This window comes from Ambystoma mexicanum, chromosome 6q (assembly GCF_040938575.1).
Source record: "Ambystoma mexicanum isolate Mex_15411 chromosome 6q, UKY_AmexF1_1, whole genome shotgun sequence".
In the NCBI taxonomy this organism is placed as follows: domain Eukaryota; kingdom Metazoa; phylum Chordata; class Amphibia; order Caudata; family Ambystomatidae; genus Ambystoma; species Ambystoma mexicanum.
In genome coordinates, this window is record NC_090937.1 from 766024635 (window position 1) to 766052310 (window position 27676).

A 27676-nucleotide genomic window follows, 5' to 3' on the forward strand; every position below is an offset into this window, starting at 1 on the left:
GTATATAAAGCCGTAACCAGACCAATATTGTTTTTTGATCATTGCAACGTCTGCCCAATGTGTTATAGATAATGCTCGACTAAAGGTAGTGAAGTGGTCAATTATTGGTCAATTGGTCTGAATAAGGGCACCTGTGTATCAAATAGTTAATTTATCTGTATTTGTGGCTGATCAGAATCGAATAGGTGTATTTGGAAGGCTAAAGTATAGGTATTCTAGCTTTATAGATCAGACATGCTACCCTACAATGTAACCCAGCATTTCATAATGAACGCTTTGGGATTGTGCATTTTTGGTAGGCCACCAGCCATTGGTGTTGCACGCATCATTGCCCTGAAGGGAGATGAAATGTATGTAAGCAAGCTGTCTAGACGAATGCATTAGTCTTTCGTTCGTGCATGTATCTCGGGTCTGACCATCACAATCGAAAGCTTGCTCTGGAGTGGTAGGCGTCATTTTCTGCAAATTAATCCTTGATAATTCAGTCTTTGCTAGCTCTCAACCCAAACATTCAGAACTAGAATATATCCGGCTACCACATATGGGTATAGAGACAGTCATTGTGCAGGCAGTTGGCAGGTTTTTGTCCTAAGTCCGAATACATGTTTTTAAAAACCACTTGCTGCTTTTCAATGCCTGAAAATGTCAGTACTGAACACCAGCATTTGACGCATGGCTAGCAGCCAAGTGTGTACATTAGACAACATGCCAGACCGGATAGTAGGGACTGTGTGGCCTAGATAGGGGTTATCACCTTTACTTCAAGATTCTGATCAGTTGGAAACGCTAGGCCGCTGCCCTGACTACTATCCATTGTGTCCAAAGCATTTAGAGGGAAACAATACGAGTATGTATGCGCCAGAGTACATAGAGCTTTCATGCACTTGGTGATATGCTGTTTCCACCTTCAGGGCTGACTTGGACAGTGACTGATGATACACATATCATGTACCAAAACACATTTTCCAAACTTTATAGCCACATAAAAAGGTACATGTGACATTCGTTGGTAGTTGTTTAAACTGTCCGCGTTTCAGTATGGTTGCATTAGGTAACCCCCCCCCCCCTTGATCAAAATGACGCTCCCGTTGCTGGATAAAAATCTGACCAAATAGCGGGTGTCTTACATTGCATTTCATCTGTGGTATGGGATGGAACCATAACTTGAGCCTGAAATATTATATTTTTCTATTAAAGCATGCCTGCCTTAACTTCAGAACATTCCAACGTTTCTCAATATCCTTTTGCACTGGATCCATGATGGGCAGTACTCTGTGTACTCAATGACTGTAGAGACCTGCAGGCCACAGGTTGGAATACTTGCAGAAATGGCTCCGCTTTCTAATTATGAGGTTGGAAACAATAAGCACCATATTCAAGGCAGTTCACTTTAAAAAGTAATTTGTGTATCCTTAGGCTACACAATAGGTTTGTGCGTCTATTTAATACTGGGATTATTTGACGGAGTATACTGATTTGGCTATGTTGTTTCACCATGTTTCAATCAACTTACTGAGCCAAACTTATTTTACTTTGCCATACCAATGACCAGTATTAATATTGACATCTATACAAATACCTTGCTTCAACATAAAGTGGATTGGTTTTAATACATTGTAGAACTCTGAAAAATAAAAACAGGAAGAAAATTAACCTTCCTTCTTTTCAAAAATGACTCCGGTTGTAGAGCACTCACAATAAACCGTTTACAAGATTACATTAAACATTATTTTCGAGGGGATTGGGTCCTCCGACGTATTCCATATCTATGACAGTAATCACCACAACTGTGCTGCTTCGGAAAATCTTTTGGCGTCTGCGTTCTGCGTCGATACGCCGCCCTCGAGGACCTCCTCCGACGACCGACGTCACTGGATGCTATAAGTAGGACGCACGACGCCTGTAGCCTCAGTTCTGTTTTTTCCGCGAACGTGTTCGCTTCCGAGATCTCGGCGCGCCTCGACTCTTTGGAGTTTCTGTTCTTTAACGGTTCTTCGAACCTGTTAGTTTGTGAAGTTATCCTTCGTGATGTCTACCTCGTCTTCCACCCCGCGTCCGGGCTTTAAGAAGTGCGGGGACTGTGGGTCCAAGATGTCAGTGACGGACTCGCACAACGCCTGCCTCTGGTGCCTCGGGGAGGCCCATGACACGGATGGTTGTGTCGACTGCCAGTTGCTTACGTCCAAAGCCTTGCGGGAGCGCAAGAAGAAACTGTCGGTAGGTAAGGTGTCCAAGCCACGGAAGTCGAGGTCTGCGGGGCTTTCGACAGACGATTCGAGGGGTGACTCTCCGCATCGTCATCGGAAGTCCAGTGGCTCTCAGTCCCGGAGTAGGTCCCGCCACTCCTCTGCCTCTTCAAGGCACTCCCGGAAGCGCCGTCATCGTTCGCCTTCCCCGTCCTCATCCAAGGACTCCGCCCGTCGGCGGGTCGCTTATCCCACCAAGCATGTGACGCCAGAGGAATGGGCTTCCTTCTGTAAGAACATGCTAGCGATTCTCGAATCGCAGGGCACTGGTCCGTCTGCGCCTCCAAGTGGGGTCGGTCATGATCGGTCGAGAGACACCGCTCGTACGCCTTCGGGCTTGGGTGGTCAGCACAATTCGCTTGAAAGGTCCCGCTCGGACAAGAAGAATCATTCTCGTCATGCCCGTTCCAGGTCCCGGTCCTCGACGCGCTCGAGACCGTGTGCACCTGTGGTGTCTTCGAGGAAGACGTCGACGCCTGTGGCGCCGAGGTCATCAAAGGACTCTTTTGAGGCTCCGCCTCCGAAGAAGTCGTCGACGCCATCAGGTCCCTGGCTGTCGAGGGACACGCTCAGGGCTCCGTCCTCGAGGCCAGTGTCGACACCGTCGATGCTGTCGGCGCCACGTTCGGCGTCAACGCCGATTCACTCGACGCCTTTCGAGGCTGTTTCGACAGGGGTACCCCGGGGCATGGTGGAACCCCCTAGAAAGGCTCTGGCCAAGGTCAAGCATGGCTTCGTTCCCCATTCTGTGCCCTCTTACTGCCATCGTGAGTACATTTCAGAGGTGGATGAGGGCTCTGATGATGGCATGGTTCCTGATACGGTGCTAGATGAGATTCTCTCGGGCCATAGCCAAATTGAGGGCCTGCGTCAGTCCCTGCACGACGCCAGTGGTCTGGACACCTCTCCGGAGGTGGAGTTTTGTAGGCCTGAGCCTGGCACTCATGCCGACTCCTCGTACCTGCACCTTATGTCTAGGGTCACTGAGTACTTGGCGTGGTCCGCTCCCCCAGGGGATTTTCTTTAGGAGACCTTACGGATATCCTCGACCAAGGTCCACCAACTGACCCGATACTGCCGTTCCATATGGCTCTACAGAGGAGGGTGGCGGCGGCTTGGACTGCTCCGGAGAGTCTCCTGGCAGTGGGCAAGTCTTTGCCGCGAAAATGCCGCCCACCAGTAGCGACCGCTGTTACTTGACCAAGCACCCCACTTAGGAGAGTTTTGTGGTGCAGGCGGCTACGGCCCCAGCAAAGCAGGCGTCGTATCCTACCATCCCTCCTGATGGGGACGACAAGCGTTTTGATGGTTGGGCGAAGAAAGTGTTTTCTTCAGGGAGTATGGCGCTTCAGGCGGCCAACTCCGTATGTGCCTTGACACGTTTCACACACATTCTGTGGAACTGTTTCCTTAGCAGCTGAACATATTCCCGAAGGGGACGAATGGGATGGTTTCCTTGCCATGGTTCAGGATGGCAAGGATGCCATGTGGGAGGCCGTCCAGTCGTTTTTGGACATGGCAGATTGCGCCAGCCGGTCCATGGCGGTGAGCACCGTAATACGCAGGTTTGCCTGGTTGCAGAAGTCGGGGTTTGCTCCTGCTGTGCAGGCCCGGCTCCTCAACATGCCCTTTGATGGGGAACATCTTTTTGGCAGCAATGGAGGGGAGGTTCCTTTCGTTATTACTCATCCTTTGGTAAAGCGAGAGGAGCTGCCAGTCAAAGGGGCCACTGTAGGAGTGCCAGAGGTGGAGAACAAGGTACTCGAGGTGCCAAGGCCGCTCGGGCAGTTGCCTTTGCCCTCAGGCAATGACCCAGCCGCTTCAGCTCAGTCATGAGGTCATGTCCCATGGTTCGCCGGTTGGGGGAAGGCTGGCGCAGCATCTTGTAGATGACGTGCCATTACTTCAGATGTGTGGGTTCTGGAGATCATAGCCCACGGCTACTGTCTTCCTTTCCGGCAGAGGCCTTACGACAATCCACCGGGGAATCTCTCTTTGAAGAGTCCGGATCTGCTCCTTGCGCAGGAAATTCAATCCCTGCTGGAGAAAGGCGCCATAGAACTGGTGCCTGTAGCGGAGAGGAACAAGGGAGGGTATTCCCCTTATTTTTTTATTTCCAAGAAAGACGGGGGATTGAGACCCATCATGGACTTGCGCGGTTTGAACAAACTCCTCAGGAAGGACAAGTTCAAGATGGTTACTCTCTCTCAAGTCCTCCAGGCCCTTCAACTTCAGGACTGGTTGGTGTCTCTCAACCTCAAGGATGCTTATTTTCATGTGCCAATCCATCCAAAGCACAAGAAGTACCTGAGGTTCGCGGTTGGTGACTCGCACTTTCAGTTTCGTGTCCTGCCGTTCGGATTGACCTCCGCCCAAGCATCTTCACCAAGCTCATGGTAGTGGTGGCAGCGCATCTCAGGAAAGGGGGGATTCACATCTACCTCTACCTGGACGATTGGTTGATCAGGGCGCGCTCTTCCGAGCAAGTCCTGGGTCATCTGTCGGTCACCTGCCACTCCCTCCACAAGCTGGGCTTCTCCCTCAACTTAAAGAAGTCCCATTTGACACCAATTCAGAGGCTCCAGTACATCGGAGCAGTGCCCGACACGTCCCTGGGGCAGTGTTTTCCTCCCCAGGTGAAGGCTCATCACATTCAGCAGATGGTGCACAAGGTTCAGCTTGCCCAGAGTCTCCCAGCGTTCAAGTTCTTGAGATTGCTCCGCCTCATGGCATCCTGCATTCTTCTGGTGCCAGAGGCCAGTTTGCGGATGAGATCTTTGCAATGGGCACTCAAGCTCCAGTGGTCTCAGTCCTCCGGCAGGATGTCGGACCCTGTTCAGGTGCCGTCCTCGGTCGCCCAGGACCTTCTGTGGTGGGCCGTCGAAGGCATTCGTATGAAGGGGGTTCCTTTTTGGCTACCCTGGCCGTAGGTGAAGATCGTGACGGATGCATCCCTCACGGGATGGGGAGCTCATGCCAACGAGTTGACTGTCAGCGGTCGTTGGTCTCCGTTGGAGTCCAGACTTCATATCAATCTGTTGGAGCTGATGGCCGTCAGGCTTGCCCTGAAGGCTTTTCTGCCGACTGCGAGGAAAGAATGTCCTGATCTTGACGGACAACACAGTGGCCATGCACTACCTCAACAAAAAGAGGGGGGGCAGGGTCACTTCCTCTGTGCAGGGAGGCGATCCAGCTCTGGTTCTGGGCAATCCAGCAGGAAGTTTCGATCTCGGCAGTTCATCTGGCCGGAGACGAAAACGAGACGGCAGATGCTCTGAGCAGGCAGAGCGCGATCTTTCACGAGTGGGAGTTGGCTCAGGAGATTCTCCTGGAGATCTTAGCCCTTTGGGGGACCCCTCAAGTGGATCTCTTCGCCTTCAGTGTCAACCAGAAGTGCAAAAGGTTCTGCTCGCAGGAATTTCCTCCAAAAGGAAACTTAGAAGACGCGTTCGTGGTGGAGTGGTCTTACCCACTGCTGTACGCGTTTCCTCCAGTCCCTGTCATCCCGCAAGTGCTGCGGAGGTTACGAATGTTCGGTTCCCAGATGATCCTCATTGCTCCGGCATGGACCCGGAGGACGTGATACCCAGTCCTTCTCGACTTTTCCATCTGCCCTCCATGTCGTCTTCCCTACCGAGACAATCTGCTCTCACGGGAGGGGGGGGGGGTCAGGTTCTCCATCCAGAGGTCAGATTCCTCAACCTTCACGCTTGGTTTCTGAAAGGTTGAGGTATAAGGATTGGGACCTCCCTGAAGACGTGATGGAGGTGTTGCTTTCGGCCAGAAGGCCCGCAACTAAGTTCCTGTACCCTTGCCATTGGCAAAAGTTCTGCGACTGGTGCAGGGTTAAGAATGTGGATCCTTTTGCATGTGACATTCCTGTGGCTATGTCTTTTTTGCTTTCTTTAGCCCACAGGGGCTTGCAAGTGGGTACGGTTGAAGGTTACCTGGCGACGCTGTCCATATTTAAGCGCTCGTCTGAAGAGTGTTCTTATTTTAAAATTCCTTTCTCAGTTTCTAAAAGGGCTCACTAATGTGTTCCCTCCGTCACCTTTCCAGGTGCCTGGTTGGGATTTGAACCTTGTCCTCAAGTTTCTGATAGGTGCTCCGTTTGAGCCTTTGCATTCTTGCCCTTTGAGACTGTTAACTCTTAAAACTGTATTTTTGGTTGCGGTCACTTCTGCTCACAGAGTGAGTGAGTTATAGGCACTTTCAGTTAAGCCACCCCTCACTGTATTTCATAAGGACAGGGTTGTCCTTAGAGTTCGTCCTTCCTTTCTTCCGAAGGTGGTGTCGGAATTTCATTTAGGCCAGAAGGTTGTCCTTCCGGCATTTCAACCTCCTTCACATCCTGGTAAGGAAGAGGAGAGGCTCCATACGCTCAATCCTAGGAGAGCTTTAAGCTTTTATATTTCACGCATGTCCCGGGTCAGAGTGGACGATCAACTCTTCATTGGTTACGCTGGTAAACGTTTGGGACAAGCTGTGACTAAGCAGACTTTGTCTCGCTGAATTATTCTGGATATTTCTGAGTGTTACCGCTTGGCGGGTAAGGACCCAGCGGTCGGCTTGCTGGCCCATTCTACCAGGGGTATGGCTGCCTCTACTGCCCTGCTACTGCCCTACAGAGGGGTGTTCCTATTCGTAACATCTGTGACGCAGTTGCCTGGGCTTCGGTCCATACTTTAGTACGTCACTACTCCCTATATTCCATCCGTGGGCAGGATCTGGCCTTTGGCAAGGCGGTCCTTTGCTCTGCAATTTGATTGGGCATTCTAAATTTCTTTTGCTAAATTCTTTTCCCAAATCCTTGCATTGGTACTGCTTTGGGAGTCTGTCATAGATATGGAATAGGTCTGAGGACCCAATCCCCTCGAAGAACAAGTTACTCTCTTACCTGGTAACGTTCTTTCGATGGAATGGTCTGACGATGTATTCCATATCGCTCCCTCCCTGCCGCTACAGAATTTCTTATGCGATTGCAGCTTACGTTTCCGCAAGGCTTTCTGTGGTCAGACTGGCAGAAGACTGGTGCCACACGTTCTGGGGAAAAAACTACAACTGAGGCTACGGGCGTCGTGCGTCCTACTTATAACATCCAGGGATGTCGGACGTTGGCCGTCGGAGGAGGTCCATGAGGCGGCGTATCGACGTCATCGACGCAGGACGCAGACGCCGAATGATTTTACGAAGCAGCACAGCTGTGGTGATTACCGTCATAGATATGGAATACGTCGTCGACCATCCCATCGAAAGAACGTTACCAGGTAAGAGAGTAACTTGTTCTTTTCTTTTTTTCTATAGAAAGATGTGTTTCAGTTGAAAGATTTGGAGAAAATTGCACCCAAAGAGAAAGGAATAAGTGAGTATTGGAAACGGCTCTAATTTTCAGACTTAGTTTTATGAAGCAACTCATATCTATATAATACATGTTGAAAGTGTTGTAATTCAAATACACTGCATTGGTGTTTATAATTCGTTCTGGTCACAGGGACCTAAACATTTTGAATGTTGTGTGCATAGCAGTAACATTTGTTATGCTGTAAAGGAAATGGAAGTGCTTTACTGTATTTACTTTCAACTCACATAGTATGCTTTATATTCTGAGCCTGACTTGCATTGACTGTAGCCTGTTTGTGTGCCGCAAGTCATACTTTGGTTGGTCTGGGAATGCCAGATAGGAGACTTAGACTCGCATGAAGTGCACCTTAAAATGTGGACCACCACCAAGTGGAGTGGGGAGAAAGGGGAAAAGCTCTGCCTTTAAAAGTCCAGATCAGTGGCATCTGGTACTCCTCCACAGGACACCAAACAAAAGAACCTGGCAGTTTTAACAGGGCTTCACTGAAAGGTGCATATGATCTGGCTATAATTCCAACTGCATGAGTGCTGTGCAGCATAACATTCTGAAGGTATGAGTACCTGGACTGAGGGGGAGCCGCCTTCCTAATGCTGCAGATCAAAGAATGTTGCCTTCTTGGGAACAATCAGCTGGGTGCTGGTAGATATCTCTGATCTGTACATGGCATGATGGCCTTCCCACTGTTTATTCGGGAAGTCAAAAGATTCAAAAGCGATGTTACAGATGTTGAAGCAGAATACAGATGCTGTCCATATCCCATACATCAATGACTATACACCTCAAGTGGCCCTGTTGTGTCTTGAAGTGGCTTGGGTTGAAGACGCTGGTATGGATCCCTTTGCTTTTCTCAAAATACCTGATAGTTGCCAATATGCTTCAACGTACTCCAGGCCATTAAGGTTAATGTGCCTTCTAAACCCACCAAATGCAATTTACTACAGGGATCCTTTTTGGGAGCCAGGAGGACTGATTGGAGTACTGAAGGAAAATTCCAGTAGAACTGGAAACCAAGCTTGAGCTGTCTAAAAAGGCGTGATCAGCACAATTTTAATTTTGTCCCTTCTCACTCGAGTGTCCAAACTATTGTTGTGTGGCAGGAAGGCATAGTGAGTCCCGAAATCCTAGTTTTCGATAACTGTCAAACACTGCTAATTCTGGATCAGGTCTCCAACTGAAATAACAGGGAACTTGATCCATTTACCTGGAGGACACAGATTTGGGTCTAATTATTTGCCCAAAAGACTGACAATTTATGAATAATATGCCTGTACCACATCCAATTGCTGTGCTCTGTTAAAAACATGGAGTTCGAGTAGGTCACTACATTGACCAGGCATAACATATATTCCACCAGGACTGAGATTTGTATGTCCAGGTAATGAGAGAAACCTTTGGCCAGCCGCTTGGAACGCTTCCTGCCCAAGTGAGTGAGATACGGAATGGTTGAGATTTTGAACATCCTGACAATATGCAGGACAACACTCTATCCCCTGATAGGTACTTGATTGCAAAAGGTCAGTAGACATGACCTCTTCTCCGGTGACCAATTACCCATTGCAGCCCTCATCCCACCCCCTGCAGCTCTCATTCCACACCGGGCCCCTCAAATGGAACTGCTGGTATCTCAGCAGATTTGAAAATGACTCACTCGTTCCAAACCTCCATCTGGTTGAGTCACCACTGAAGTGCTCCTAAGCATCTTCCAAGAGGAGGCCTTCTGGTTGAATGTGTTGTAGCTCAAGGCGTTAAAGGGCCCTATAGGAAAAGTAATATCTTTATGCTTTAAAGTGCCCAGTAGGACAGAGGGCGTGGAAATATTGCATGGATAAAAGAAGAGAAATGTCTTGCAGGAAACGCTATGTCGATGATTGAGGTGTGAACTTGCTTCCCAACTGCCATATTTCTGGGGATGCAAAGAGCTTTGTTGTAAACAGCCCATATGGTTATACTTATCGTGCCTTATTGTGAAGCCCAGGAAATCTATCTTCTGGGCTGGGAAGAGTTACAACTTTTAACAATGGATGAGGAAGCCGAGCAGCTCAATTACTATGTGCGCATAATCTATCTGAGGGTCTCTGTGTCATGCGACATAAAATTCATGTCATCCAATTTAGTTATCATCCTCAACCTTCTCACTTGGAGACAAGTTTTGTGAAACAGAGGTAACTGGGGTGAGCTTAAAGGACAGGCTCCTGAATTCCCAGTACAGAACACTCCACTGAAATTGGTGGGTACTTCGGTTGTGTGCCATAGAGTTGAAAGCGTCCCCCAGGTCCATATTGTGACCGTGTCAGAAGCATGTCTCTGTTGGGTGCATGGGGACCCCTCCCACTGTGGGTTAAGCAGCCTACCAGGGTGCATGCCATAGTCGATACTGCCGCTGAGGCGGAGTGAAAGAGTTGGTGGGGGCGTTCAGTCCATGAACAACTGAACCTCCCTGGTATTCTTGTAACGGTGGTACCACCATCTGTTGCACCATGCCTTCCAGCCTCTTGTGTGGACAGAGTTTGTTCTTATTCCTTGGAGAACTGCCAGCTCCAGAAACCAGTTTGTCGACAGCACAGAACCCTGTGAGTAGAAACCGGGGTGCCGGAAGCGAGCCTTACTTGCCAGAGAACATCCAAACTACAGACAAAACTCAAACTTCCTGAGGCTGCAGGAAGGCTACATTGAGGCCGGGCCGTGGAAGCGGCACAAATGCCTGAATGGAAAGGATGTGGGTGCCAAATTTGCATTTTCAAACCATGGACCAGTGTAACACTGCCTCTGGGGATAATTGAGATAGATTAACCATGAAGAACCCTCCTAAATGACTTTGCACAAAAAAGTAAAAACGGCTCTGTTCAACTAATTTGCCTCTGACCCCCAGAGTGGACCATCTGTAACCATAACGATACCTAAAGCCATGTATTTGTCATCATGTGTTTTCCATAACCAATTGCCTGTAACCATTTCGATATCGAAATACCATGTTCTTGCCTGATGCTGCGAATGTGTACATCAATAAATAAAATACATTAATTAATTAATAAATACATAAATAAAGTGGTCAGGTGATTGTAGTGACCAATGGAGATTTGGTGACCAGAGAGATCAGACTGAGGCAGTGCTTTGGAGTTGTTAGAGATATTGAGGGAAAAAGTGTGGGTAAGCTAGTGTGTGTGAGAGAGAGAGAGTGGTACCAAGCATGAAAGATTTGAGTGGTTGTTGAGAGAGTGATTGATAGAACGATTGGGAGTAGAGAGAGAGGGTTATGGCCTGATTGACACAAATCAGGGAACCCACACATTTTTTAAAAAAAAACTCAACTAAAGCCTCTGGCCTAACTGTGGCTACAAAAAAGTCCATTGGCTTTGACCTTTGTAGTAGCTAATAATTGACCATAGAGCCAGGAGAGAGACGGCTATCTCCCACTGGCCTAGTCTTAACTCCTCCCAAGGGTACATACATCTGATTAACAACCAAATATGGGTTAGCATGGAGATATGGCCTAGATGTGTTAGCTGGAATAGTGGACCCAGACTACAAGGGGGACATCAAGGTCTTAATGCAAAACAATGGGAATTATGTAGTAACGTACAACTAGCAGCTTTTATTTTTTACATTTTTCTGGCTTATCACAGAGCTCCCTCTGAGCCATTTTGGATGAGGCGTTCTAGCACCCCCATCGTTCATGAGACATTTTAGACATCCTGTGAGAAGAGTGAGAGGATGAAGAAAACTGGCATACAAGTGACAATCCTCTCATACAAAACACAAGCGTATATAAGGTTTTGGTGAAATCCTACCTCCAGGCTGCACAAACGAGACAAGAAAATCCTTTAACCGGAAGGCCAGGCTGAGAAGTTTTAAAGTGTGGGACAAGGTGATGGCCCTCTTTCCCACAACCAAGAATAAGCTTTTGACTAGATGGCATGGCCCATATATCATTACTGGGGTGATCTCCTAGCTAACGCATCGAGTCCAACAAGCTGATCGGAGGAAGCCATTCTAACTTTATCAAATTAATGAACTTGGAGCCTGGAAGGCGTACAGCAGCATCCACCTGCTAGCCCTATACAAAAACACCCAGGAAAATGGGGTGACAATTCCTCCTGACTTACCTCTGCAGAACCACTAAGACATGGCAGAATATTTAGGATCCTACTTGATGACTTATAAGAAAACCCAGGAGAGTACAAGGATTCTTTTACAAGATAACAAAAAAACAGAAGGGTTATTTGACTAAAACCCTATCTACTGCCAAAAGCAAGCAAGAAAGAAAATTGTACAATAGGAGGTGAAAAAAGTGAAAGGTTGCACAGGAAATTTTCATCACCGATAGTATTCTAGTACTGAAGCCCAACCAAAGTTGGCGAGTCAGTATTGACTTCTGACGACTGATTGAGGTATCGGAGTTCGGTGGCTTATCCAGTACCTCACATTGGCGAGCTAGTCGAAACTTCGGACCACATCAATTTAATCTCCACCTTGGAGCTAACTAAAGGCTACTGACAAGTGCCAATGGATCCTGAGGTCACGAAGAAAACTGCTTTGTCCACCCTTTATGGGCTCTTTCATTTTGCGGTGTTACCCTTCTGGTTGAATGGAGCCTCAGCCACATTTCAACTTTTACTGGATTGAGTCCTAGAACCATGGCTAAGATTCGCTAAGGCCTACCTGGATGACATGGTGGTGCATGGTGAGTCGTGGAAAGACCACATAAAACATCTTCATGAAGTTTGCAACAGTTTAAGTAAAACTGGTCCTACTGCCAATCCTGCCAAATTCAACCTGGCACACACCTCATTAAAGCATCTGGTATTTCAGTTGGGTAATGGAGGTATTCTAACCCATAAGGATAAGCTGGAGGCCGCCCAGAGTTCTGCGACCAGGGACCAAAAAGGACATCAGGGCTTTCCTTGGGGTGGTGGGATATTACCATTGCTTTGTTTCAAGTTTTTTGTATTGCCACCAAAGGACAATCTAAATAAAAATCGAATCCCATCCTTTGGGATGCTCTGGCCCAAGGGTAATTCAAGCAACTGAAGACAAAGCTTTGTAATAGTCCTATGCTGATAATGCCAGATTTATCAAACAGAGATGTGTTCCTGATTAGCCTAGGCACAGTGTTCACAAATAAGAGACAGCGAGGAAAAACCTACCTTGTATATCAGCCAAAGGTGATATCCTCTAACGTGATTATCTTATTATGGAACTAGAATGTCTGTTGTTAAAATGGGCAGACTAGGGCCCAAGAGATTACATGGGTGGGAGAAAGTTAAAGCTGGTCACGGATCATGCACCCCTAGTATGGATGTTCCACAACAAAGAAAATAACCCTTTAATTCTTGTGTGTGGGGAGAATTAGAGGAAAATGCCTGAATTCAAAGTGAGAGGCGTCAAAATAGTGCCGGTTTCTGCATCATGTATGTCCTTGTACTTCTATTGTTACGAATTGGATGCATCTGTGGGATGTAGGTATTGGCCTGCACACCCGAGAGACAGCACCCTACACATGGTACGGATAGTGCCACAAACTTAAGCATCTCTGGAACAACAATGGCCATTGAGTACCTTTCACCCAAAGACTGGGTCATTTACCAATGTAAAGTGAAAACAGGAGAACTGTGCTTGCCGCACTGGAAATTAAGACTGACAGTAATGTAAAGACTCAAAGTATTGCTGCGATACAAAGCATTTATACATTCAACGGATACTGATCAGGAAATACTGAGGCGCTTCACCCAGCTATTATCATATTTGGAACTCTATCAAGTCGAAGCAGCCATGAAGCCCTCCTAGTGACTGACCAGGTGGAGGCTATTAAGCTTAACCTGCAGCCTCATTTGAACTTGTACAGAACCACACTTGTTAGGCCTAAAATACCTCTCTAATTAGTTCTCTACATCAATAGTGATAGTAATATGTTTAACCTGAGACAAGTTGTTTTCTGGCCATAAGGAAATAATCCAGAAACCATTTTTATTGTTTAATTGATGTTTCTGCGGTTTTCTTTTTGGGGAAAAGGGGTCTGGCTGCAGAACCATACTCCTGCAAGACTGCAACCCAGCTGTAAATCATTAATCCTGGGAATGCACTGCCTGCCTGTTAGTGCGTCACAACCAAGAGGCAGCACTCATGACCTTCATGCACTGTAAACAGAAAAACAGAAAATAGTGTTGGTTAAGAGCTCATTATACGGAATCAGTTTGAACATTACCAGTGGAATAACCTTTTTACCTGTATGTGACAGCAACCAAAAGTCAGTTTGTAAGGACTGTATTGTGTTCTTTTATTGCAAATAAAACCTATAGCAAATGCATTCTGAGCCCATTTGATCTATAAATAGTGTTCAAATAGAAGCCCTTGCATGGCACTTGCTTCCTTTTTCTTTTCTTTTTTTATATGCTTTGCCATTAGCGAAGGGTGCTACCAGGAATCAAATGATTTAAAGCCAGATTTGCAACCTCCTAGGTTCAGCAGAGATTGTGTGGTGTGGCTGCAATCCTGTTCTTGCCATGTGCAACCCATCTGTTGACCACAATAGTGTGAAACAGAGGGCCAAACAATGTTCACATATTAAAGTCTGCCCTTGCATGACCGCCTGTACTAGGAGCGTAATAATCTTTTCCCTTTATACAGCCCACAACACTGTGACCTGTATATGGATTCGGGGATAGGGATGGCCCCATGACTGCAGTAGCTTAGCCATGGATAAATATGTGGGCGGGTGGGTTACTTGGGGCTTGAAATGTGCAACTGCACAACCTCCTCTGAACCCTTCTTACCTTTCTTAAGCATGCAACTGGAACTGGCAACAGCCTGGTCCCAGCATCTTTGTTCATCTATGCATGGAGACTGAAATACACATGCAGAGGACAAGGAAGTGTGGGACTTTACACTCCCCTTATGGAGTAGGTGACGATTCTGGACATTTTTGCAACTTTGTTGGTTTCTGTCTGGGAATGCAGAGAGCCTTCATTTAGTAAGGCATGTGACGAGATAGGGGTGGACACAGAGGTAATGAATACAATGATTCATATTCATAACATTATTTAAATTCATCGTACAAATGAATCTCATTTGCAGGCATGTGTCTACTAGTGTAGATTTCAGAAATCCATATCTCATGAATGTGGCAGGTTGCTACCAGCAATTAAGAAAGAAAAACAATTTAGCAAATAATGTTGTGAGAGCAGATGGGGCCTGCATTCTTTTTGATCACAACTATAACAATGATAATCATCCAGTGAAGATCGGGGTTGTGTATTCAATAGGAGTGTTGAACTATGAGACAAGCCAATGAAAAGATCGGGCCAGTCATTTAGTTTGACATAATTATGACAGAGGCATGGGAATATTTGAAACTTTACAAAGTGTGAGCATAGAGGGGATATGGAAAGAACACCAGTTCTTATTGAATGGATGGATTAATCAGAAAGGCCAAGTTATGGGCTACAGAAAGGAAGATTCCTGTCCAAAAGGGAATCTGAGGAAAATCTAACTTAATGGCAGCAGATCAGGAGGGCCCCTGCTGACTGGGAGATTTATAATCCAAAGTGTCCAGGCTGCTCCTAAAACTGAAAGTAACTTCTCAAAAGTGAGAATGTGATTTCCCAAAAAGATTGGATAAATGCTGTGTATAACTATTGTTCCCAGAAAGAGGGTGGCTTGGCCAGGTGTTACCAAATACATTGATTTTAATTGGAAATAAACAGCACAATCTCATTGCATTTAAAAATTAAGTGAGATGTCAATTTAAACCAACCAAAAATAAATTTTGAGCTGTCTACAAAGTGATACAAATAGCTCTTCTGTGCAGTGTGCATGCAGGTCTTCCAATAAAATGTAATGATTTTTTAATTTACAATGTGAAGACATCCATACCTCAACCTAATGAGAATATATATTCAATAATGTATGTTCTGTGAAGGCCACCGTTATTTAATAAAGCATGTGGATGGAGATCAAGTTAAGTTTTCATTTCTACTGCCATATAAAAGATGCAAATGTAAATCCCATGCAATACCCTTACTCTGTATTAGGTCGTACAGAATAAAAATCTTGCGCCAGTGGGACTTAATCTGCTGAATAAAAGAGGAGGGACATTTATACCTGTATAATATAATCCTAAAATCATTCTCCCACGGCAGCTGGGTGAACCGAAATTCTGTTAATTCTGAATTGACAACACTGCTTCCCTAACCCAAGCTGTGAGGAGCCAGGAATGAGATGCGGATACAGGGAACTCATAGTTTTGGCTAAAGACTTTTATTTGAAATCAAAAAGAATTGGTTAAATGCCTTAATATCCCTTTCCCAGGAGGTATTTCCCTACCTCAACCAAAAACAAAGGGGGCTGTCGGTTGTCAAGATGTCCAAAGTAAAACGTAAGTCCTGTGCCCAAAATCCTATCCTGGCCCTCACACTCTACAAAGTAACTCTAAGGTGCAAAGGATATTCTCTCTGGGCAGTGCAGACCTAGTTAGGTCAAGTGATGCATCAGGATTATGGATAGTCAAAACAAGATCGTTGATGGACAAACCTATCTACTTCTGGCCTTGGCGTGCGATCTGTCATCCGCTGTGCCTCCGTCTTCTCGGTATTTGTGTTTTCAAAGTCTTCTGGGATTGGGGTGCGACCTGTCGTCTGCTACGCCTCTGCCATGCCGCTCTTTGTTTCTCGCTGCCTTTCCTTGCGGGCAGCGCGTCCTCTGCACTCCAGCTCTTTTTCCGGCTGGGCAGACCAGCCTCAGCAGTGTTTCCCCCAGCGTTTTGTTCCCCAACGTTCCAGCCGGTACTCGTGCAGGTAACCGCGCAGCTCAGCACCTGCAGCTCTCTTGCCTTGCTGTCAGCTGTCTGTGTTTAAAAGCTCCTGGACTGATTAAAGAGTTTCCGAAGGGCCACCAGGGGGTGCATGGAGCAAAGTTAGATTCTCTGTGCGCTCCGAGGCAGCAGGAAATGAAAGGGGACTGAACCCCCCTTTTCCTATCCCAGAAAATGACTCCACTGGTGCTCCTAGCGCATAGAGTGGCCAAGGCACACCCGCTCCAAGTTTGAAGCGATTCGGCGAAGGGAAGGCAGAAATAGCTGCCAGTCCAGCGGAGGTGGGAGAAAGCAGGAGCCCGGCCCACGGCGGTGACTTGGGACAGGGCTTGCAGGGTCCAGAACTTGGCGGACAACGCTCCCGCAGCCCATAGGCCCTGGGGGTTGGAGTTGGACCATAGAGCCCGCTGCGCTGAGAGATGGGGGCTGGTTTGTCACGGCCCTCACAACCTGTCCCACAGTGGGAGAACACGGAAAGGTAGAGTGGGGAGAGCCGGAGACATAGCAGCCCAGGAGGAGGAGCTGACACTGCAGCAGTCGGTGAGTCCTACCTGGGGGGCTGCGCGGCTCCCTCCAGTTAAGCACAAGGAGTGACTGCACGTTTTGGCCCAGGGGCCAGTGGATGCTGTGCTCCCCCATGCAGTGTGAGGAACCAGTGACTGTGGCCCCTGGAGTTCTCCTCATCCCAGCGCCCAGCTGTGGGGGATCTCCCAACTGATGACCTGAGAAGGGGAGTTGAAGCAGGTGCTGGTCATGACCGTAGAAGAACAGATCTCGCTGGGTGGGCACCTGATCCCCGGACCATGGGATACCAGGGAGGAGAAGCAGGAGCCACCACAGCCCGGTAGTTGTTTGAGGCACAAGCAAGGTCCCACGTGTTGCACCCCACTCCTGTCCAGATGCTTGGGTGCCGCACCTGTGCGTGGAAGGGCCACACCACAGTGACAGGACCCTCATGGATCACACTGGCTGGCCCCACAACAAAGGGACAGGAGGCAGAGGAGTCCCCCGCCCCCACTCCTGCTACAGGGACCCATAAGGAGCCTTGCTGGCAACACAGGAGGTCAGTCCTAATCGGTGTAGGAAGCCACCCAACAGACAACAGTGACAAACAAGAAAAGGGGAAAGCTCAACATCTGGGTGGCTAGAGCCCCCCAGGGAAGAAGAGAGGACCCAACTGGAGACATCAGCGCAACATCTTAGAGGGAGAACTTTGCTGATCAGCGGTGCTATTGACACCGAGGCCCCCATCCCTTGAGCTGGAAAGCTTCCCTGCAGAGGTTCCAGTTTGAGGGCGACAAGGGAGCTGAAACGGCCTCTGCACCCCCAGAAGACAACATGGAGGGCGACCCGGCTGTCATGAAGTCCGATGTGGCGGCCCTAATGGAGATCAGGGGTATCAGATTAGCCTTTGATCAAAGATTGGACAAGATGGACCAGAGACTCCTCTCGGTAGAAAACCGGATTCATGGACTGGAGGCCAATCAGTCCCCAGTTAACACCCTGGAACTCCAGATGGGGATGAGGCTGGTGGACCTGAAGAGGAGGGAAGCGGAGAACACCCTCAAACTCGATGACATAGAAAACAGAGAACGCCGAAACAACCTATGTTTCTTCGGCTTCCTAGAAAGAGAGGATGAAACTGAGGACGACATCAAGAGAGTCATCAGGGAGATGATCTGTACGCTGTTCGGTGACGATGCCATGGATGAACCTACCGTTGATCGGCGCATCGGGCGGGAGTTGGTTCCAGGTGTCCCCGCTCGGTGTTAGTGTGCTTCCACTATTATGAACAGGGGACAAAGATCCTGGATCGGGCTAGGAAGGCGGGCCCAATCAACTACGGCAAAGCCCAGATCGCTATCTTCCAGGATCTTTTGGCTCTCACCCTCACCAGGAGAAGGATGTGCAGCCTGCTCACCAAGTGGCCGACAGACAAGGGGGTCCGATACTGAAGGGGATTACAGTTCTCGCTGAACTTCGAATATTACGGCCAGACTTATCGGCTGGCAATGGAGGGCGACATAACAGTGGAGTGTCTGAGAAACTAATGGGAGACCCACGGCTCCGGGCATCAGGCTGGGGAGAGACCGCTGGTCCGCCGGCTCAGCCCGCAGGCACCAGAAACAGACACAAGATAGCGGGGGCCCGCAAATATAAAAAGTTAAACACCCCACCAAGAGGCCACTCTGGCCCCTGATCCGGGAACATGTGATGGGGAGGGGGGCAAGTGAGTGTCTCTGTGGAGAGCGGGCAGTGTTGGATATGGTGTATTAAGAATTCTTATTGGAGGGGGCTCAAAAAAAGTGAGGTGCTTGTTATGTGAGTCCTGTTGACTCAGGACCGTGCTGGTGATCCTATCCTGGAAGGTGGTGGGGAGTGTGTTAGGATCGGATGCTGTAGGGAGTGGGGGAGGGCAGAAAGGGGGGTGAAAGCCGGCACAGGCCATTCAAGAGGTAGTTTGGGGAAACCGCCCCACATGGGGCTCAGCTTGTTCAGCGCTATGGTTCAGCTTGTCTCAGGGAGGGATGGTGGCATGGCGAGGTTGAGGAACAGTGTCATGACCTCGCAAGGTGACCTTGTGATTGGCTGTTGGAGGGCTTCATTCCCCGGCAAAAAGAATGACTATGCGGGAATTTCGAAGGTCCAACTTGAACCTCTTAATTGTGCAAGAGACGCACTTGCAGAGGGGGAGAGAACCCCACCTGGGGCCGGGAAGGAGAGGGGAGGTTTCTATGGCCTCAAGCCAGGAGAAAGAGTGGAGTAGCGATTGTACACTCAGCCCGGCTGGATCCGGTGGCGGATGTGATAAAAAAGGGACCTGAGGGGTCAATTCCTATTCATTAAGGGGTCCCTGGGTGGCGAAAGGATGACTGTGTGTTTGTTCTATGCCCCTAATGTGGGATAGGTAGAATTTTGGGAGACAGTCAAAAATGACCTGAGTCTCTTTGTGGAAGGGCGCCTGGTGGTGGGTGGAGACTTTAATATGGTCTTATAACAGGTCAGAGAACACAAGAGAATGGGCGAGGGGAAGGGCGACAACCAGGGTAGCGCATCCTCCAGAAGGTTTGGGAAAATCGACCAGGAGTTAGGTCTTAGATGCTTTAGTGGAGGGAGAGGGGGGGAGATAGGCTCTTTACTTTCTTCTCGACGGTCCACAACTTATTTTCTAGGCTCGATTTGATATTGGTGGATACTGAAGTGAAGGCCCGAGTTAGAGAATCAGGTGTTGTTCCGGTCCCATGGTCGGATCATGACATGGTTAAAGTGGTGGTGGGGAGCGACCCTGGTCAGAGGCCCTTGGGAGGGTGGCGATAGAACGACTACTTGCTGAAGGATAGGGAGCTCTCCCAGTCGATTATATCGGAAATTACAGACTATTTTGCCTTTAACAACAATGGGGAGGTGGGGATGCGGTCTCTCTGGGAAGGCTTCAAGGCCACTCTGAGGGGGGTCCTCATCAGGATAAGATCCCGGAAAAAGAAGGAACGTAGAGTGCAAGATGATGAGCTAATCGAGAAGATTAGGGAACTGCAGCCAGGGAGTCCGGGGAGTGCCTACCTCACGCCTTGTAGGGCAGCAAAATTACTGATTTACAGGGCTAAACTCAAGGCCATCCTAGTTCAGGACACAGAAAAGCAACTGCTATTGCTGAAGCTGAAATACCACGAGCATGGGAGAAGGCATGGAAAATCCTGGCTTGGAAGCTAAGGGAGAAAAGGAAAAGAAAGGTAATAGGTGCTTTCAGTTGAGAAGGGGACAGGGTGGTACATGATCCAAGGGGTATCGGGACGGAATTTGCCAATTTCTTTGAAAATATGTATACATCTGAATTTACAGGCAAGCATTCCTGGACCCTCTGCTCCTCCCAGGTAGTCCAAGGGGAGATTTCGAACGACTGGGGGCACCCATCTCTGAGGAGGAGATTATGCAGACAATCAAGGGGATGAAGCCAGGAGCCGCTCCGGGGAGCGATGGGTTCTCAGTCCTATTCTACAAAAGGTTTAGATCCACGCTGGCCCCGTACTTGGGCAGGGTCTTCAATGAGGTACAATCGGGGGGCCCCTTGCCAAGCTCATTGCTAGAGGCCTCGATAGTTACGATACCCAAGGAGAGCAGGGATCCAACGACATGTGCCTCTTGTCGCCCAATCGCTCTCCTAAATAATGACGTAAAACGTTTGGCCAAAATCCTGGGCTCCAGATTGGAAAACCTGCTTCCGTCCCTGGTTCATGGGGATCAGGTGGGCTTCATACGAGGGAGACAGGGTTTGGATAACATCTGAAAGTCCATCAAACTTATGCATCGAAGAAAACAAGAAAGATAGAGAAGGTACCACCCATGAAAAAGTGATAGCTGCTCTGCCAGAGATATTGTGTCCGGTTCTAGCGAACATGGGACTGGGGCTACAACAACTTTAGTCGGACAGGCTTTACTATGACTAGCTGGAATACACAGGGCTCAAGCGAAATCAGATTAAAGGAATTAAGGGATTACCTACTAGAAGAAATGGACGTTCTCCTATTCCAGGAGACCTGGTGGGTAAACCCTATAGCCCTGGAGGTTTTTTTTAATATACTGTCTACCAACTAGACAAAAGCCAAAAGGAAGACCAGTAGGAGGGCTGCTTATGGCTATCAAAAACAGCACAGTAAAGATAACCACTCTGCTCTGCAAACACAGCCTGGGACTCTTGGCTTGCAAAATCCATCTAAACTTGAAGATATATAACCCAGTGTTAGTAGTGATAAACATCTACTGGAACCTTGCATCTTCCGAACTTCATACAATTCTAGCCGAGCAGACTGTGCTTCTAACAAGAATTTTGAAATGGGAGCAGCTAACATTGTAATAGCTGCAGATTCCAACGCTGACTGCACTCAAGTAAAACTCTGGACAGGACCAGCAATTACGAAGAAGATCCCCAAAAAAGGACAGCCCTGGCTAGAATTCATGGAATAATGGGATCTAAAAATGATAACTGAAAGTAATAGTGGCAATGAGGGCCCAAGCAAGACATGGCATAGAGGTAACTCCTCGTCAACCGTAGATTACATATTTGTTAGCCAGGGCCTTCAATTTGCCTCCAATCTGCTGGTCAAGCAGGACCAAGGAAGTGACCACTCTCGTCTGGAATGGTCATTCCCGAATCTTACATTTGCGCCCATGGCAGTGCACAATCAGAAAGTCAAAGGAGAAAGGGGACAAATCAAATCAGTAAAATACGGACATGGAGGGATGGACATAAACAGAGAACTAAAAAAAATCCCACAACACAGGTTTCAGGGGTGTTATCACCCAGAGAAATTTGTCAACTTTGTTTGGTCCGTGGTTCCCCCAAAAACACCAAAAACGAACATAAGACAAAAACATATTCACAAATTTGATGAAAGTACATGGATCAAAAAGCGGGAGTTAAGAAGAGATATGCGCAGGATAAAAGCTGCAAATAAAAGTAAAGAATCATTCAAAAAGGATGTTAAAAAAGTTAAAAATAAATACAAGCATTGGCCAACAATCCATAAAATTATACGACTTCATAAAGATGGGGAATTAATGCTAAAACTCCTAGCGGAAACCAACACAAGAAGCTTCTGGTCAGTAATGGGAGACCTAGATTCACAGTCAAACAGTACTTTGTGTAATCTGGCCCTGCAGGATATCTGGGTACACTATCTCTCAGAAATCTTCAAGAAACCGCAGGGTACAGAAGAGCAAAAACCACAAAACCTAGAGTGGAAGCTGTTGTTTAAAGAAGACTACATTGCAGAAATAATCTCCAATTCATCATCCTCCAAAGCTGACAGCCCTAACAGCCTTACATATCAAGTCCTCAAAACTGAGGTAGTGTTATGGTCCAAACTCCTAAAACAACTATATGAGGAGATACTGAGGACAAAGGCAGTTCCCCCATCATGGAAAACAGCTCTCCTCATTCCATTCTTTAAGGGGGGCGATAGAACAAAGCCGGAGAACTATAGACCTATTACCCTCTTGGATATTGAGAGCAACATTGTCATGGAATTGTTGCTAAATGAGTTGAATATATGGGTGGACCATGAGGAGGTTATGTCACGTTTCCAAACAGGCTTCAGGCGAGGCCTTTCAACATCATTAAACGGTTTGATCCTGAGCCTGGCAAGTGAAACAGCTACAGAAAAAGGGGGAGCACCAGTTTATGGCACATGCATAGACTTCTCCAAGGTTTTCGATCAAATTGATGGAGCAAAACTCTGGGCTAAACTCGAAACAAAAGGAATACTGGAAAGCCTGCTATCAATGTTGATGGAGCTACACAGTGGTAACACGGTAAGGGTTCACCTAGACAAACAGGGTCACCTCTCAGATCCAGACCAGGTCAGAGGGGAGTAAAGCAGGAGTGCTTAGGAGCACCACTAATTTTCAATGTATTTCTCTCAGACCTGGGAGACTTTCTAGAGTCGTCAGCCCTGGCCAGCCCAGAAATAAATGGGAGGAAAATATTCTAGCTGGCCTACGCAGACGATATTGTCTTACTGGACAAGACAGATATAGGTCTGCAAAGACTCCTGACAAAATTAGGAGAGTATGCCACTCTGAACGGGTTGGTTATAAATCCAGGGAAATCAAAGATTCTGACTTTTAAACACCCATTAAAGAAAACCAAATTTTAAAACTGGTTACTGAACGAGCAGAGCATCCCCCAAGTAGAGGACTTAACTTATTTGTGGTATAAGATCTTTGCAAATCTGACGGCCACCAAGTTGGAGCTGGACATTCTAAATAAAACGCATAAATTGGTTCCACAAACGAAAAAAATCAATAACAAATATTGCAAATTTTCCATATTGCCATTGATCAAGTACTACACAATGAAAGTGGTCCCCGTTCTCCTCTATGGCCTAGAGGCCAAACCTTATCCATGGGATCAAAATTGGTCCAAAATTCAAGGCAGAATATGGAAAGAGGCCTTGAATCTACCATCAAGTACCCCAGGGTGGAACCTGCGGTTTGAACTAGGGCTCAAATCATTAGAATGCCTGGCGGAATGGAAGTTAGTCTCATTATGTAGAGAAATCATAAATCCCAGGAAGAAGTCTCCTAATGAGGACATACATAAAATGTTTGACAAATCAAAATCTAGACATTTGAGAAGGTTAAAAGAAAAAGTGGAGTCCATTTTGGCAAAAACAATGTTAGATCGAGACATTCTTGTCACTAAGCCTTTAAAGATGAAGCGAGAGTTGGAACTAATAGACTAGATAGAAACAACATCAATAGTCCGGAACTCTGTCCCAAGATACACCATCCTGGTAGTCGGCAGAAAACTAGGTCTCCTGCCAAGATACCTGATGAAATACCCCGACCACAAGGTTAGGAACAGCTTCCTAAGGATTAGGCTAAACCTATTGCCCACAGTTGAGATTCTTACAATTCAACACCAGTCTGCCAAACTGGTTGCATTCTGCCAAACATGTGTCATCCCAACGGAACAGACCCTTCATCATCTCCTAATGGAATGTGAAGGGACTCTGGCCATGAGGAGAGACAAACTTGGAAGATTTGCTAGGGAGGTGGATAGATTCACATCTGAGCATCTATGGAATAGGATGATATCGGGCCAGGAAATCCTCCTTACATCGGCAGTGGTAGAAGTAATGAGGGCTCTCAATTTCATGAACCTGTCCACTGGAAGTGAAGAAGGGAGGCCAGATAAACACAAGCTAGAAGCAAAATAAGTCAGAAGAATAACCAGAGACTGTGATCTGATAGAATACGGCTGTTCAGAATTCTGACATTTGGACATGATTATTCTGTTTTATTGTTTTACTTTTTATCTTAGTCTTTTCTGTTCTTCATGTACATAAAGGAAATGCTATCAAACCAAATACAAAAAACAAAAAAAAACGTATACATCAGGACTCAGGTGAACGATGCCTGTCTGGTCTCGATTGACTCGGAAAAGGTCTTTGACAGGGTTGAATGGCCTTTAATGAGGATGGTGTTGAGGAGGATGGGCCTGGGTCAGGGCTTTCTAAATGTGGGTAGAAGCTCAATATGTGAGGCCCACGGCACGCGTGCAGGTCAATAGTGTCCTGTCTGACCTGTGGCACCAGACAGGGGTGCCCACTATCACCACTATTGTGATCAGGGCCAACCATGAGATTAAGGGGAATACAAAGCGGGGAGGTGGAGTTTAAACTTTCCCTTTTCGCAGATGACATTCTGGGTTATCTCACAGACCTGGGCTCCTCTCTCCCCAAGCTCTTGGAGCAAATCGAGAGCTATGGACGCTTGTCAGGCCTGAAAATGAACCAGGCCAAATCCAGCATTATTGCCTTGTCCCCAAGGGACTCAGTCCTATCCGGCCACCCTCTATACCTGGGAATGAGGGTCAAACAGATGCAGACGAAGTACTTGGGGTGATATGCCGAAAGATATCACAGGGCTAGTCAAGGCCAACTATGACCCAATGCTGGCAAAGATCAAGGAGGACCATACAAGGTGGGCCCTCTCACCATTTCTTGGTATGGGTGAATGACCTCTGTAAAAACAAATGTTCTCCACTGCTTGCTTTACCTGTTCTTCGCCCTCACGGGTGAGGCTCCCAGCAGCATTCTTCAGTGAGTGGAAAAGTGCACTCCTGAAATGTGTATGGCAGGACAAGAGGTCAAGAGTAAACTAGGAAACCCTCGTGCTCCCATGTGACCGGGGCAGCTATGGCTTTTCAGACCCCTACCTATACTACTAGGCCGCCGAGTTAAAGGTGATGTTGGAGCACTCGAGGGTGATCTGCAAACATATTGGACCTACCTGGAGACTTGGTGGTGCATCCACTAAAGGTGAGGGACTACCTGTGAGCCCCCTATGGGTGCATTCCGTCTGCAGCGAGGGAACACCCTACACTGGGAGCGCTATGGAGCATGTGGAGAGATGGTGAAGTCAGCAAAGCTTTTTTGTTTTGGCCCTCTCCCTTGGCGCCGGTCTGGGGTCCCAAATTCAACCTGGCGAGGCAAGGGATGAAGTTTGCACAGCAATGGTCAGATGAGAGACTGGAGCCGTTGGGGCACTTGTTTAACCAGGACTGCTTCAGGAGCTTCAAAGAGGTGCAGGAGGGCCTGGGGCGGGACAGAATCACAATCTTTGAGTATATAAGGCTAAAGGGGATGTTTACTGACATGAGGTGGCTAGCCTTGGTCTCTCGGGATCTCACCCCCTTTGAGAAATGGTTAGATGCTTCTACTTCCCATAAGGGCTCCCTTTCAAGCATATTTAAATTCTTGGTATCCACCCCAGAGGTGGGGAGATGTTCTCTTAAAGGGTATTGGGTGGAGCTTGCGGGGGAGGAGTTTAAAGGCGAGGTCTGGGCTAAAATATTCTGGATAATTTTTCATGGCAACCTCTTCACCTCTACCATGGAACACAATTTGAAGATGCTACAAGGGTGGCACAGAGGCCCATTAAAGATTTCACGTCTGTTTCCACAGGTTAGTTACCTCACCCACATGTGGTGGCACTGTCCTAAAATACAGATCTTCCTGCAGGAACTGGATTAAGGAATACTCAGAGGTCCATCTGACCATGCACCCCCTACAGATGCTGCTGGTGATCCCGGCCAAGGACCGGGAAGAATAAAGGCTGTCAAGGGTATGCACAGCCATGCTGAGGGCTGGGAGACTGGCTATAGCACAAAATTGGAGGGTGGGGAAGGTCCCCACGACCCGGGAATGGGAACAGAAACTATGCAATATTGTGGTAATGGAGAAGTTCACGGCTATGGTGAATGATTACTTGTGGTCCTATTTGAAGGAATGGGGCCAGCTGATAGCTAGGATGGAAGGTCCCAGTACCTAGTCACTGAGTAAAGGGAGAAACACAGTTTATGATGGTTCTATGTCAGGAGGAGTGAGCCAATCCAGTGCTGAATTCTAGTGAAGTCAGACAATCATTGTTGATATTGACTGATTCATGTGTCACCAACCCAGAGACTGTATAATGTATGATCTTTTAACGCTGCCCAAACATGCCGACAATGGGAAGAAGGGGAAATGGTGGGAGGGAAAACATACTGTTATGAAGTTTTCAAAATGTCTTTATTTTGTATTGGCATTTAAACTGACGCAGTCAACAATAAAAAAAAAATGCAAATAAATAAAGTTTAATAAAAATGTTTCCAAAGACTAGACCGCAGCATAGGCTTCCCAGTTTTAGTGATCCTTACTGATCTTTGTCTCTTCCTCATCTCAATTAGTTGATGGATGTTTCTGTATGTATTGTTGATGAAGCTGGCGTAGGACTTTCTCAAGAGTAATAATTATTGCGCCCTGCTTCTTCCTTGTCTCAGTAGTTAATGTCTTACTCTGATTGTCATGTTGGGGAATATTAATACTGTGGGTCTCATCACGAGTTGGGCGGTAACGCCAGCACTAATAGCGCTGGCGCTATCTGCCCTACCGCCAAACCCACCCGCGCTATTAGCGCCGGATCACTGGTTCGGTGGATTTGGAAATCCCCATTCCCCATTGAGCCCATTCAGGAATGCCCCATTCCCCATTGGGCTCAATGGGGAAATTTCACGCTCATACCGCCGACGGATTTCCCGCTGGCGGTATGAGCGCGAATATTTGGTGGATTTTCCCCCCAGCTCAGATCTGGAGATAAATCTGCCAAAGCCCTGATTTGGCGGACCGTTAAATCTGGCGGTAACAGCGCTACCGCCGGATTTAAGGGTTACCGCCAAACTCGTGATGAGGCCCTGTATCTGGTATATGGATGAGGTTGAGTGGTGCAATAAGCCATTAGGGCAGAGGAATTGAGGGAATGTCCTCAAGAGGGAATGCACTTTTCCCAATGGTGCACTCCCATATCCCCGAGGGTCGCCTCCCCCCAGATAGGTCTCCCTCATATAGTCGCCCCTGGCCACATAGGGAGCCAGTACCTCAGGGAAAGTACTGAGGATATCAGTAGATTGATCACAAACAATATTTTAAACTGCAGACACGTTAGCAGCCCATAGCACTATATTTGCATGGGAAGTAAGAGACACAGAACCATTCTTTGATTCTAGCAGGTACTGGTGGTGTTGGGGAAAGCAAAGCTCTTTATATTTGTAAATATAACTTCTCCAGCATTGGATCTTTCATGGATTCACATGCTTAGAATATTCCCCGTCGTCAGGCTGGGAATCCCCGGTACATTATTTAGACCCTTTCCCGTAGGAAAACTTTTTCGACGCTTATGCGTCCTATCCACCTCGTTTTGTATCATGCGTGCCCGCGCCGT

The 27676-nt window shown here is 47.5% G+C and overlaps 1 protein-coding gene across 2 annotated transcripts in view; it reads left to right on the plus strand.

Annotated features, from left to right (window-relative positions):
- The window catches only part of MND1 (meiotic nuclear divisions 1), a 1036840-nt gene that overhangs the window by 269859 nt on the left and 739305 nt on the right, over nt 1-27676 (plus strand). For both annotated transcript variants that reach the window (XM_069631298.1, XM_069631299.1), the window contains exon 3: nt 7551-7608. In XM_069631298.1, the coding sequence (XP_069487399.1) occupies nt 7551-7608 (58 nt within the window). The remainder of the gene's footprint in view (nt 1-7550; nt 7609-27676) is intronic.